The sequence below is a fragment of the Geotrypetes seraphini genome, chromosome 15 (assembly GCF_902459505.1).
Source record: "Geotrypetes seraphini chromosome 15, aGeoSer1.1, whole genome shotgun sequence".
In the NCBI taxonomy this organism is placed as follows: Eukaryota; Metazoa; Chordata; class Amphibia; order Gymnophiona; family Dermophiidae; genus Geotrypetes; species Geotrypetes seraphini.
Genome location: NC_047098.1, coordinates 34925548 through 34939332, shown reverse-complemented (window position 1 = coordinate 34939332; position 13785 = coordinate 34925548). Strand labels below are relative to the sequence as shown.

General features: G+C 44.0%; 1 protein-coding gene across 4 annotated transcripts in view; it reads left to right on the top strand.

Moving 5' to 3' along the window:
- SSH2 (slingshot protein phosphatase 2) overlaps window positions 1-13785 on the top strand; it is a 279823-nt gene that overhangs the window by 175596 nt on the left and 90442 nt on the right. For all 4 annotated transcript variants that reach the window (XM_033921733.1, XM_033921735.1, XM_033921731.1 and 1 more), the window contains one exon: window positions 3147-3250. In XM_033921733.1, the coding sequence (XP_033777624.1) occupies window positions 3147-3250 (104 nt within the window). The remainder of the gene's footprint in view (window positions 1-3146; window positions 3251-13785) is intronic.

Genomic DNA, 13785 nt, shown 5'->3' with positions numbered 1-13785 from the left:
AGTCTTGTAGTCGAAGGATGCCATCAGTAGATTGGCGATTTGGTTGTCTAGTTTGGCTGCTTGAGTGGCCAGGAGGCCATCATATAGTTTTTTCCGTTTGACCTCCTTAATTGGGGGGTATGAGAATGGGGTGTGAGTTTTCCTATGCCTGGTTGCGGTATTGTGGATGAGGCAGTTATTCGGGTAGTTTGGACTGTCTCCGTATAAAGTCTTAAATAGTAGGCAGTAGAATTTAAATTGTATTCTTGCTGGGATCGGAAGCCAGTGCGATTGGAGATATGCTTCTGTAATGTGATCATGTTTCTTTAATGAGTAGATGAGTCTTAATGCTGTGTTTTGGATAGTTTGTAGTTGTTTTGTTATGGTTGTAGGGCATGGGAGGTAGAGGATATTACAGTAGTCAAGTAGGCCTAGTATTAAGGACTGAGCTATGAGCTGGAATTGAGTTTTCTCGAAGAATTTCCGAACTTGTCTTAAGTTTCTCATGACTAAGAATGACTTTTGTATTGTTTTATTGATTTGCGGTTGCATGGTGCAGCATCTGTCGATAGTTATTCCTAGCAGTTTTAGGGTGGTTTGTATGGGGTAGTTGAATCCCTAACATTCTATTCACTTTCATTGCTGCTGCCGCCGCGCATTGTGCTGACGGTTTCAGTGTCCTATCTATCAGTACACCCAGGTCCTTTTCCTGTTTGCTTTTACCCAGAGTCGCATCTGACATTCTATATTCGTGTTCCTTGTTCTTTCTGCCTAAATGCATTACTTTGCATTTTTCCACATTAAACTTCATCTGCCATTTCTCCGCCCATTTCTCTAACTGACACAAGTCACTCTGGAGTTCCTCGCTATCCTTCTGCGATCTGATTGCCCGGCATAGCTTTGTGTCGTCTGAAACTTGATGATCTCACTGGATGTTCCTTCTTCTAGGTTATTGATGAAAATATTAAATAAGATGGGCCCAAGTACTGAGCCCTCGGGCACACCGCTAGTCACTTTCTCCCATAACTATTCGAGGCTTGTGCAGATAGGATCAGACAGAGTTTGTGGGGATGGGGACAAACTTGGGGGCCACTTTCACTAATATAAATATCATAAAATATATTACATTTTGTAATCAAAGCACTTTATATCAAAATTTGTTCTAAAACTAAAACATCCTGGAAAAAAATGGGTTAATCAAATTATTATCTGTGAAATAAGAAATTTAAGCATTATAATATTTGTATGACATACAATTTAACACTATTAAGAGTTGGAGTTTGTCAGCACATTTTCACCAGCTCTGACTCCAATTTCAGTAACCCAAAATTGCTTCCAATTTCACAGCCCTGGTTAGATGTTAAGTAAACCGTTTCACCTTGTAAACAAAAGACTTAAGTTTATGTTCTGTTTTGGTATAGCAGCAGAAGATACAAGAATTAATGTGCAGGCCTTCATTGGCATTTCTACATAGTTGCTAACCTCATTCTGTATTTTTGTACCTTTCCTCCTCAACACTTGCTTTAAGATTACTCAAAGGAGGTAATTCTTTAGAGTTTGCCTAAAGTAGGCATCTGGATGTTGCAAGCTAAGTCGATAACGTTAATTGCAGACACTATTGCAGACCTAGGTTTGCAATTGTGCTCCTAATTTTAGCTCAATGGCTGGTGTAAATGCTCACGCATTGTAGGCAGTTAGAGGGATATTCTATAAATGGTGTTGAAACATAGGCACCAATAGGCGTCTTACTGGCAATTGAGAAATGCTGTTTAAAATGGTGAAAATAAAGCACCTACCAGTGGCCTAAATAAAAGGCTCTGGAATCGTGCCCAAGTAGACACTTTAGGCTGCTGAATGGCAAAATAGGCGTGGCCCACACAAGAAGTGGTGTTAGGCAGCCTAAAACGCCTGCATAGGCACAATTCACTCAGAGAGACGCCAGAAATGTAGACCCAGAAAACCCTGGCCTATGTTTCTGGTGCCTGTCGTTGCCAGGGGATCCCAAAAGTAGTGCACAGCTTGCCATCAGCTGAATCTCCGATCAGCTGATCCAGCAGGACTCCCCGAAACTGTGGCTTCAGGGAGTCCTGCTGGCTCAGCTGATCGGGATTTCCCCTGTTGTGATCTGAACCAGCAGGGAGATCCCCATTTTCTCTCTCCCTCCCTCCCACCGATCCCCCAGCCCCCCTCCAAAGAAAGTCCCCTCCGCTGATCCAAACACCCTGCAATCTCCTAACACCATTGACATCCTCTCATCCCCCCTTCCAACACACCACATACCCCCAACACCCCTTAGACATCCCCCCTCGACACACCCCTGTACCTTTAGATGAAACATCAACAAGAGGGATGCTCACTCCCTCCTCCTGCCAAAAGGCCTGCCTCTTCAAAATGGTGGCCCTTCCCCCTCCCAGTGCATCTTGGTATACATTGGGAAGGGGCCTGAGGCCCTAAGCCAATCAGGGCTTTAGTCCCTTCCCAGTGCATCTTGGGATTGATGAGTGGGAGGGCGAGAGAGAGGAAATGGGGATCTCCCTGCTGGTTCAGTTGATCGGAATTCCCCTGCCGTGATCAGCTGATGGCAAGCCCTGGACTATTTAGATTTTTGAGGCGCGATTCTCTAACAGGCATCGTCACACAATCTGTGTCTCCTGGTAAGGCAGCCGCCAACTTTGGCGCCAGTTAGAGAATCCAGGCATTAGTGCGTAAATGCTAGTATTCTGTAAATGGCGTGCATATTATATTGCTAGTTACCTGATCCCCCCCATGTACTTCCCAGGTGAACACTCCCTTGCAGTTGTAGATTTTGTGCACAGAATTTGTAGAATATCAGCTAATAACAGAATGCACAATTGCTAATTAATGCCAATTATCAACAATAATTGGCAAATAGCTGCTAATTAGCTCTAAGTTAAGCATGCAACTGACACTATTCTATAACATCCTTACATGCTAAGTGTGAAATTGGGCACACAAGTTCATAGAATTGAAGGGGAAGTGACTTGAGCCCCTGTCCTAAAGTAAGTGCTGATATTTTTTTGTAAGATATCACTATTTATGATTCAGATGGGAACCTTTTCTTGTGTTAGGCTGCTTTATTATTTTGCTTTCTAATGCTTCAGGAACAATGCAGCCTTTTGATGATGGTCTCTGCTTTTGTCTTCCAGCATCAGTGAAAGCTTTTTGACTGTGAAAGGTGCCGCCCTCTTCTTACCACGTGGAAATGGGTCATCTACTCCTCGAATTAGTCACAGGCGCAACAAGCATGCAGGTAAATCCATTCGTATTCTGCTTAGAATAATAGAATCTTGAAAGCAAGCTATCGTCCACTGGGCTGTTTATCTACCCCTGTATCTAATAATTCTCTGTAAATCACTTTAATAATTATGATGTGGACCAGTGATCAGTGTTCCACACACTAGCCCAGTCACAACTTAAACAAGGTATATATCTTCTACTTAAGGGAAGGGGCCTCAGATCCCCGTGCGCTGCCAGCAATCTGCTTATCAGCCGCACTGGAAAGGGAAACTACCTCATCGGCCTCTCTCCCCCTCCTGCCTAGTTTTCCAAATGGTATATGTTCAAAATAAAACTTAGCTCAGGCAGGGATCATTCATCAAATCATGTCTCTTCAATGAAAAAATGCTGTCCTCACTCGTCCGTTCCTGCCGACGTTTCGCTGCAAAGGCTGCGTCAGGGCGGTGGACTTCTCGGCTAAATTCACATTGTGAGGACAGCATTTTTTCATTGAAGAGACATGATTTGATGAATGATCCCTGCCTGAGCTAAGTCTTATTTTGAACATATACCATTTGGAAAACTAGGCAGGAGGGGGAGGGAGGCCAATGAGGTAGTTTCCCTTTCCAGTGCGGCTGATAAGCAGATTGCTGGCAGCGCACGGGGATCTGAGGCCCCTCCCCTTAAGTAGAAGATATATACCTGTTTAAGTTGTGACTGGGCTAGTGTGTGGAACACTGATCACTGGTCCACATCATAATTATTAAAGTGATTTACAGAGAGTTATTAGATACAGTTACAGAGTTTTTTCTCTCTAGACCCTACATATTTATTACTGTTTATCTACCCCCTCAGGTCTTCTCTCTGGAGACCCCCTCCTCTCCTCTCTGGAATTAAGATGATAAGTTTTTCAATGCACTGGGAAAGGAAGAATTAATCAGGTTTTTCATCCTCTCTTCTGTATATTCCACAGAACATCTTGAGCTAATATTGTGCTAAAATCTATTTCACTAGAGAAGTTCGTGCAATTTGGAAATTCCAGAAACGGCTGGTTTTGTCTGTGTTGTTGTCCTTGCCCATATCAGTAATCTGTTTAGCTCCAAAGAAGCCTAATCGAGACTAGTCACACACACAAGTGAAAAGCACAATGAGTCTATACTAATGCGACTCCAGCACAAATGAATTGCTGTGTAATGATGCTGGGCCTCCTTAGATGTACAATGCCACTGTGGTATTTCTTTATTCCTCCTCTGGAATGTGTCCATCTCATAAGAATGTCAAGGGGAAGAGTGATCCGGGAGGGAAGGTGTTCTTACTCTGTACTGTGGCTGAGCTTTATTCTTTGTACAATACTGCATTTTTTGTTGTCTTGAATCAGCAACACAATTTTTCCAACACTTGGAAACGGCTACATGCATGTTAAGGATAGGAAATGACAGTCATATGCAGTTGATTCCTCCATGCTAACAAAGCTACTTGGCCAAGATGTCATTTTCTGATTTTTCTTAAATGTTTAGCTTTGCATAAATAGTATCTTGGGACTAAGGACTTCAAGCTTCCCCATTTACTGGCAACATTTCAGAAAATTAAGTGTACCTGTTTTTCAGATGGCCTCTCTACACCGTGAGTAGCTGTGCTAAGTCACCTTAATCATGGGTCTTTCTCGAGAAGTGGCCTAGTGGTTAGAGCTACAGCCTCAGCACCTTGAGGTTGTGGGTTCAAGCCCCGCACTGCTCCTTGTGACCCTGGGCAAGTCACTTAGGCCCTCTTTTACAAAGGCGCGCTAAGCGTGTTAGCGCGTGCTGAATCAACCCGTGCACTAACCGCTAAAGCGTCCATAGGATAACATGCACATGTTAGCGTTTAGCACGCAATAATATTTATGTGCGCTAAAAAGCATTGTGCATCTTTGTAAAAGAAGGGGTTAATCTTCCATTGCCCCAGGTCCAATAGATAAATTGTGAGCCTGCTGAGACAGACAGGGAAAAATGCTTGAGTACCTGAATGTAAACTGCTTGGACAACCTCCATTGATAGGCAGTATATAAATAACTAATAATAAAAAATACAATTAAGAGTATTGTAACTTGCATGTTGGCTGTAGTTTACTTAGGTGAAAAAAGGTTTGTTTAAAAAAAAAAAAAATGCACTCAACAGCCTACAAAGTTGCAATCTATGAAAGTGCTTTTAACTTTATTTAACCTTAGCAATATTTTCAAAGAGAAATGCCTGCATTGTTTCTCTGAGAATTAGCAAGTGCAAGGTAAGTATTCAGAAAGCTCCACGTAGTTTAGCCATGGAAAGGGAAAACTTAATGCATCTTCATTTCAAAATCAAATGCACATGCTCTGTTTTTAATTCCTAGATAAAACCAAAAAAACTCTGTGGAGTGACGATGTTCCCAAATGGACTTTATTTGAAAGTATCAAAGTTCCAAAGGTACACTAAAATCATCCACATAAAATAATTCCATCCACATAAAAGTAAATCATGCACATAAGAGCCTTAAAGGACCTAGTCCGCTAGGGATACAGGACCCAACACGTTCCGCGTTTCGACAAAAAGTCTTCTTCAGGGGTTCCTGGGGGTCTTATAAAGGTGAGTACGTGGGAAACAATTGTGCGGTGAACCGGAAGTGAGACACATAAGAGCCTTAAAGGACCTAGTCCGCTAGGGATACAAGCAGTGTCTCACTTCCGGTTCACCGCACAATTGTTTCCCACGTACACACCTTTATAGGACCCCCAGGGACCCCTGAAGAAGACTTTTTGTCGAAACGCGGCCCGTGTTGGGTCCTGTTTCCCTAGCAGACTAGGTCCTTTAAGGCTCTTATGTGGATGATTTACTTTTATGTGGATGGAATTATTTTATGTGGATGATTTTAGTGTACCTTTGGAACTTTGATACTTTCAAATAAAGTCCATTTGGGAACATCGTCACTCCACAGAGCTTTTTTGGTTTTCTCTGGATTTTCTTCTTTGTGGATATTTTAGGGTCAATTCCTTTTGTTTGTTTTTTTTTAATTCCTAGATGTAAGCATGTCCAGAGGAGCACAGCTTTCCCATAGTTAAAGTAAATGTTTCTACACTCTGGAACCCATTTGGCTTTTGGGTGCATTTAAGGAATACAGTTTTCAGTCGGATCATTTTACCCAAGTAAATACAGTAGGTTTTGATTAATGCCTTCTATATAGATTGTCCAACACTTGTGAAATACCCATATCCAGAAGGTCACAAATTTGTATAATCCAAAATTCCCTGCGGTTTTCAATAAAACATACATAATAAAGATGATCTAAAACAGACATACCCAAGAAATTCAAATGCACAGAATCATATCATCCTAAATCATCTAGAACAGTCTGTTATCCACCTTCTGATATCCAAAACCACCTCCAATTAATTCCATATGTAAAAGCCATATGCTCTCAGGAACAATGTTTTTAATTCCTTCTTAAATGATTGATTGAAAAGTTGTTATCCTAGGACAAGCAGGCAGCATATTCTCACAGGTGGGTGACGTCATCCACGGAACTCGGTATGGACATTGATAAAAGTGTATTGCCACTTTAAGTTTTTTAGAAACTTCGCGCCTGCCCACACCACGCATGCACAAGTGCCTTCCCACCCGACAACGGTTCACAGTACTTCAGTTCTTCATTTTCCACAAAGCGAAGTGGTGCTATTTTTTGGGACTCTGTCCAAAGCACATTGCCTTCCAGTCAATGTTTTGCTATTTGTGGCCCTTCGGCTTTCTTTATTGTTTTATTTTCACTTATTCTTCTTTGGTCTTTAAAAAGAATTATATTTTTTCCCCTTTTTTCTTTTGTGCCTCAGTCGGGCCTTTCGGCCCTTTTTTTCTTACCTTGGCAGGTCTCATTTTTGTTTTGATCATTGTGATTTTTGACCTCACCGCCGACATTTTTTTTCATCCATGTTTAAACCTTCGAGCAGTTTCAAAAAGTGCTGTCAGTGCCAGCACCCTATTTTAATTACCAACCCACACAGTGCTTACAGTGTTTGGGACCTGATCAATGAGTAGATACTTATACTTGTTTTACATTACAGAAATGCTTGTTCAAGGCTCATTGTATCCAATAGGAGAAGCTCGACTATAGTCTCCAGTGATAAATCTGAGCCATCAGTACCAACAGTACCAGCATCAACATCTAAAGCTGTTCCTCTATCGGGCAAGCCCACTAAGAGGCCATCCTCTTCCCAGCAAGCATCGCAGGCCTCTACAGCATTGAGTTAATGCAGGCCAAGCGTCGACGACATTGATCTCCATCAGTGCAGGCTGTGTCTCCTATAGGGGGTGCATCTTCATCAAGGGCTCCCATCCCTCGACACCCTGCAGCACCAGTGGTACCAGCTGTTAAGCCAAGGGTACTAGTGCAAGTCTTCAAGGAACAACTCACTGTAGTCTTGGAAAAAAGACAGGAAGAACTATGGTCCTGCACTTGTGAATGACATTCACAGGAGCCATTCAAGAAGCTGCTTAGTGCCGAGCAGCAACACCAAAGCGCACTCCTGCTTGGTACTAATCAACGGCTGAAGCTGGGACTCACGTCAGCGACTAACCAGGTTAGCAACAGGGCAGGAACGCGAAAACTCGCTCCTGCCTGCTACGCCTCTGGACCACCAGGGATTCCAGCAGCAGAGGAGGTATGATGGACAGGGCAGGGAGGTGGGGAAAGGGTACAGAGCCTAGGAGGGAGGGAGGAAAGGGGGCTGGGTGCAGAGCCTGACAGAGGAGGGGGGAAGGGGTCTGGGTGTAGAGCCTGGCAGGGCATTTGAATATTCAGCCGCCCGACGTATAATCAAGTCAATCATTTTTCCTCCTTTTTGGGGGGAAAAATGGGGTCTCTGCTTATATTTGGATCAACTTATATTTGAGTATATATGTTATGTAGAAGTTGAGAAAAGGCTGAATTGCTTAACAAATATTTCTGTTCTGTATTCATGGCTAAAGCGCTGGGAGTGGGGCTGCAGAATACAAACTTGAATAGGAATGGAGGAGTGGTAGACCCTGATTGATTTTCAGAGGGTTGTGTTCATGAGGAGCTAGCTAAAATAAAGGTAGGCAAAGCAATGGGGCCGGATAGTGTACATCCAAGGGTGCTGAAGGAACTTAGGGAAGTTCTGGTGGCTCCACTGACTGACCTTTTCAATGAGTCTCTAGAGTCAGGAGTGGTACGAAGGACTGGAGAAGGGTGGATGAGGTCCCTTTTTGCAAAAGTGGAAGTAAGGAAGAAGTAGAGAATTACAGGCCGATAAGTCTAACTTCTGTGGTAAGCAATTAATGGAAACACTTTTAAAACAGAGAATGGTGAAGTTTCTGGAATCCTGTGAATTACTAGATGTGATGTATTTAGATTTTAGCAAAGTCTTTAACAGTGTTCTACACAGACTTCTAATAAATAATTCAGTGCCCTTGGGATGGGTCCCAAAGTGACGGGCTGGGTTAAGAACTGGTTGAGTGGAAGGTGACAGAGGGTAGTGATCAATGGAGATCGCTCTGAGAAAAGGGACGTTGCCAGTGGTGTGCCTCAAGGTTCTGTTCTTGGGCTTGTTATTTTTAACATTTTTATAAACGATATTGCTGAAGGACTGTCGGGTAAGATTTGCCTCTTTGCAGATGATACCAAAATCTGCAATAAATATGCAATAGAGTAGACACCCAGAATGATGTGAATAACATGAAGAAAGACCTGGCGAAGCTTGAAGAATGGTCTGAAATTTGGCAGCTAAAATGTAATGCTAAGAAATGCAAGGTCATGCATTTGGGCTGCAAACACCCAAGGGAATGGTACAGTTTAGAGGGTTAAGAACTTATGTGCACGACAGAAGAGCAGGACTTGGGTGTGATTTTATGGGATAATCTTAAGGTGGCCAAACAGGTTGAAAAGCTGACGGCGAAAGCTAGAAGGATGCTAGGGTGCATAGGGAGAGGTATGGCCAGTAGGAAAAAGGAGGTATTGATGCCCCTGTATAAGACTTTGATGAGACCTCATTTAGAATATTGTGTACAATTCTGGAGGCCACACCTTCAAAAAGATATTAAAAAGATGGAGTCGGTCTAGAGGAAGGCTATTAAAATGTTGTGTGGTCTTCATAAGGTATATGGGGACAGACTTAAAGACCTCAATCTGTATACTTTGGAGGAAAGGCAGGAGAGGTGAGATATGATAGAGACATTTAAATACCTACGTAATATAAATGTGCATGAGTCTTATCTTTTTCATTTGAAAGGAAACTCTACAATGAGAGGGCTTAGGTTGAAGTTAAGAGGTGATAGGCTCTGGAGTAATCTGAGGAAATACTTTTTTACAGAAAGGTGGTAGATGCATGGAACAGTCTCCCGGAAGAGGTGGTGGAGACAGAGACTGTGTCTGAATTCAAGAAAGCCTGGGATAGGCACGTGGGATCTCTTAGAGAGAGGAAGATATAATGGTTACTGCGGATGGGCCATTTGGCCTTTATCTACCATCATGTTTCTATGAATTAAAAATGCAAGCTGAGCTTTCTTTTTCTCATTTAACTTAAGCATACCTGGAGGAGCACCTCCTCCAAATGCAGCTAAAAGTACATACAGCATGGATCAAGCTTACATGCTTTGAAAATTGTCCTTTTCATTAGTATTCGAACTTGCTATGTATAATTTTGAAGAACTCATATAGCTTTCTAAGTGCAAGGTACAATTGTTCCAGTGGAAAAGAACAAAAGCAGGTGCTCTGCTAATGTTTCTGACCTAGCTTGTCTAGCCATAGAGTTAAGGGAAGACTGTTTTATATGCTCATGAGGTCAGCAGCTTTACATCTCATGCCCCAACTTGTTGTTTTCCCAGCCCAAGATTTTTTTTCATATTTGCCGATGTTACTTCCAATTAACTGTTGCAAGTTAAATAGTTTCCTTGTGAAGGAACAATAAATTTTATGGCCTGGTAATGCATCATCAGGATCAGAGAAGGCTATATGACATATAATGTTACAACTTGTCATGCTACAGGGTAAGTGTAAGGCTTGCTTATGTCTTTGATTGAGCCGTTAGTGACATGACCTATGCATCATTTTTTTTGCCTTAGGGACTGCAGAATTTAATTGACACCAAAATCAATCAACCACCTACACACCAGGCGGGTTGAGACTCGGAATCGCATAAGAAAGCAAGGAGCTTAAAAGATTCAGTCACTGCAGGGGAAAATAGGAAGTTTCCTGCACACGTTAAATTAAAATTGTAGCATTGACATGGTTCTGAACATTTCACTGCTCGCAATATCTATTTTTTTTTGTATTTATGAAAATAAATACTAATTATTCCTGCCAAGTGTCATGCCTACGAGCACAAACTTTGCAGTTTTCTGGGGCAAAGATATCTTCTCCTGCACCCATAAGAATATAAGAAGTTGCCTCCACTGGGTCAGACCAGAGGTCCATCGCACCCAGCGGTCCGCTCCCGCGACGGCCCATCAGGCCTATGACCAGTGAAGTGGTCCCTGACTATTCCTATAACCTACCTCTACTTCTATCTGTACCCCTCAATCCCCTTATCCTTTAGGAACCTATCTAAACCTTCCTTGAACCCCTGTAGCGTGCTCTTGCCTATTATAACCTCCGGAAGCGCGTTCCATGTGTCCACCACCCTCTGGGTAAAAAAGAACTTCCTAGCGTTTGTTCTAAACCTGTCTCCTTTCAATTTCTCCGAGTGCCCCCTTGTACTTGTGGTTCCCCACAGTCTGAAGAATCTGTCCCTGTCTACCTTCTCTATGCCCTTCAGGATTTTGAAGGTTTCTATCATGTCTCCTCTAAGTCTCCGCTTTTCCAGGGAGAATAGCCCTAGCATTTCCACCCCTACACCAATATTTATTTGCTTGATAGCCTCATTTTCTTGTGCTTTGTTCCTTGCTACTGCTGTTCAATGTTAAAAATCATGTTTCTGGTTCAAACATGAGTGGCTGGCTTAAAATTAAATTTAAAAAACAAACAAACAAGGGTATAAACAGATTCTCATAAATGAAGCAATGGGGGGGACTTGTGTCATGACTGCTTTTATACCATTTATTATAAAATGTGCTTCATAGCTTCTGCCAGTCATGTTTCTGATGGCTAGGTATCCAAAGCTAGTTTACATATTCAGTTATAGCGTTTCGGTGTTAACACAGACATTGCCATTCACTGTAAATCTATTTGAAATTTAATCAGGATATTAGGGAAGTCTCTTAGTAAATGAGACCTCTTGGATGGCATTAGACATGTGAACTATAAGCACTAGGGGCTCCTTTTACGAAGGCACGTTAGGGCCTTAACGCGCGCCTCCTCTTGAGCAGGCGTTACTTTTTCGGCTAGCACGCACTAAAAACGCTAGCGCACCTTCGTAAAAGGAGCCCAGTGCTTTAGTGATATTCAGCCAACCAGACCCCTTTTCTAAAGTTTTAATTCTCTCTAGTGCCTGTAGATAACTCCTGACTTGGGCCAGTGGCCAGCAGTGAATTGAAAAGGTATTGAAGAGCAGAAACTGGTCTTCAAAAGAAGGAAAGCATAATAGGTGCAGCACAGCTCCTGAATCCTGAACCAGTTCAGCAACTTGCTTTCTTTGTCCTATGTATTTTCCTGTTTAACTACAGAAAAGCAGTGTAGTATTGATTTCGGCATACCTTCTACTTTATCCCTAGTCTTTGTTTTAGCAATAGATTCCTTGAATTAACCAGGGTGAGAATATGGATGTTTTTGTCTCACGAAAATAAGCTTTTCTTTTTTCTTTTGGTCATAGTTATTATCAAATGTCTAGAACACTGGATCTCAAATAGGGACTGGGTTGGGGGGTGAGGGAACAGCATAAATTAGAGGGTAGGTATAATGTGTTTGAATTGATGTACCTTGGATTACATTTTATTGTAATATTTAAAAAACAACATTAGCTTTTTGTGCAAGGGGGAAACAAAGGGTGCTAAAAGTATTACAAAAGTGTTGAAAAACATTGACTTAATATATGGAGGCTCCTAACATCAGAACAGGACCCTGAGCAAGCTCAATTTAAAATAGTTTCAATGTACTGAGGCCCTGATTCTGTATAGGACGCCCAGGAGAGGTGTCCTATACAGAATCGGTCCTACACTAAACCCCGATTCTGTAACCGGCATCCAGGGTACAGACGCCGGTTAGAGAATCAGGTTAAATTAGACGCGGCCGCTATACTTATGGCAGCAAGGGATCTCCCTGCTGCAATATGTATAGCGGCCGCAGTCGCGGCCGCCTGTCCCATCGCCAACAGGAGGATGCCCAGTCCTCCTGCCGGAACCCCCCTGGAACCCCCCTCCCCCCAAACTGGTAATCGCGGGCAGGAGGATGCCCAGTCCTCCTGCCGGAACCCCCCTGGAACCCCCTTCCCCCCCAAACTGGTAATCGCGGGCAGGAGGATGCCCAATCCTCCTGCCTGAAAGCCCGACGACCCCCCCAAACTAACCTTTACATGTTGGTCAGCTGGACGGGTCTTGCTGCCGTCCAGCCGACGGGCCCGCCTCGTGGAAATGAGACGGGCCCGCCCCTTCCCGGCCCATCCCCGCTAAATCTAAGGCCTGATTGGCCCAGGCTCTAGAAGCCTGGACCAATCAGGCCTTAGGATTAGTGGGGATGGGTGGACCCGCTATGCCTAAGGCCTGATTGGTCCAGGCTTCTAGAGCCTGGGCCAATCAGGCTTTAGATTTAGCGGGGATGGGCCAGGAAGGGGCAGGCCCGTCTCATTTCCACGAGGCGGGCCCGTCGGCTGGACGGCAGCAAGACCCGTCCAGCTGACCAACATGTAAAGGTTAGTTGGGGGGGGGGTCGTCGGGCTTTCAGGCAGGAGGATTGGGCATCCTCCTGCCCACGATTACCAGTTTGGGGGGAGGGGGGGTTCCAGAGGGGTTCCGGCAGGAGGACTGGGCATCCTCCTGCCCGCGATTACCAGTTTGGGGGGGGGGGGGTTCCAGAGGGGGTTCCGGCAGGGGGACTGGGCATCCTCCTGTCGGCGATGGGACAGGCGGCTGCGACTGCGGCCGCTATACTTATTGCAGCAGGGAGATCCCTTGCTGCCATAAGTATAGCGGCCGCGTCTACTTACAATGTAGACCAGCATTTTGCTGGCCTACATTTTAAGCGTCTCTTCCTCTACTAGGGAGACGCGTAGGGCCGCCTAGGTTCGCCTAAGGCCCTTAGGCGAGCTTAGGCGTCTTGCGGGTCTCCCTAGGCTCCCGGAGGCGCCTTCAATATAGGCGGCCTGCCTGGGGAGCATTTTTTTAAAAAACATGCATGCCGATTGGCTGATTAGACAGCTGTAGGACGCCTACAGCTGCCTAAAATCGGGACGCACTTTGGAGAATCAGGCCCTGAATGTTTAACTAATCAAATGCAGGCAGTGTATATTCGTTGCATGTGCTTTGTGAAATTGGTGTGCATGTACTGGAATTAGTTCCTTCCAGCACTCCTTTACACTGTTGAAAGCACACGTGACAGCTGCTGTTGAGGCTTTCAAGAAAGCCTGGGATAGGCACGTGGAATCTCTTAGAGCAGGGATGTCAATGTCCCTCCTCGAGG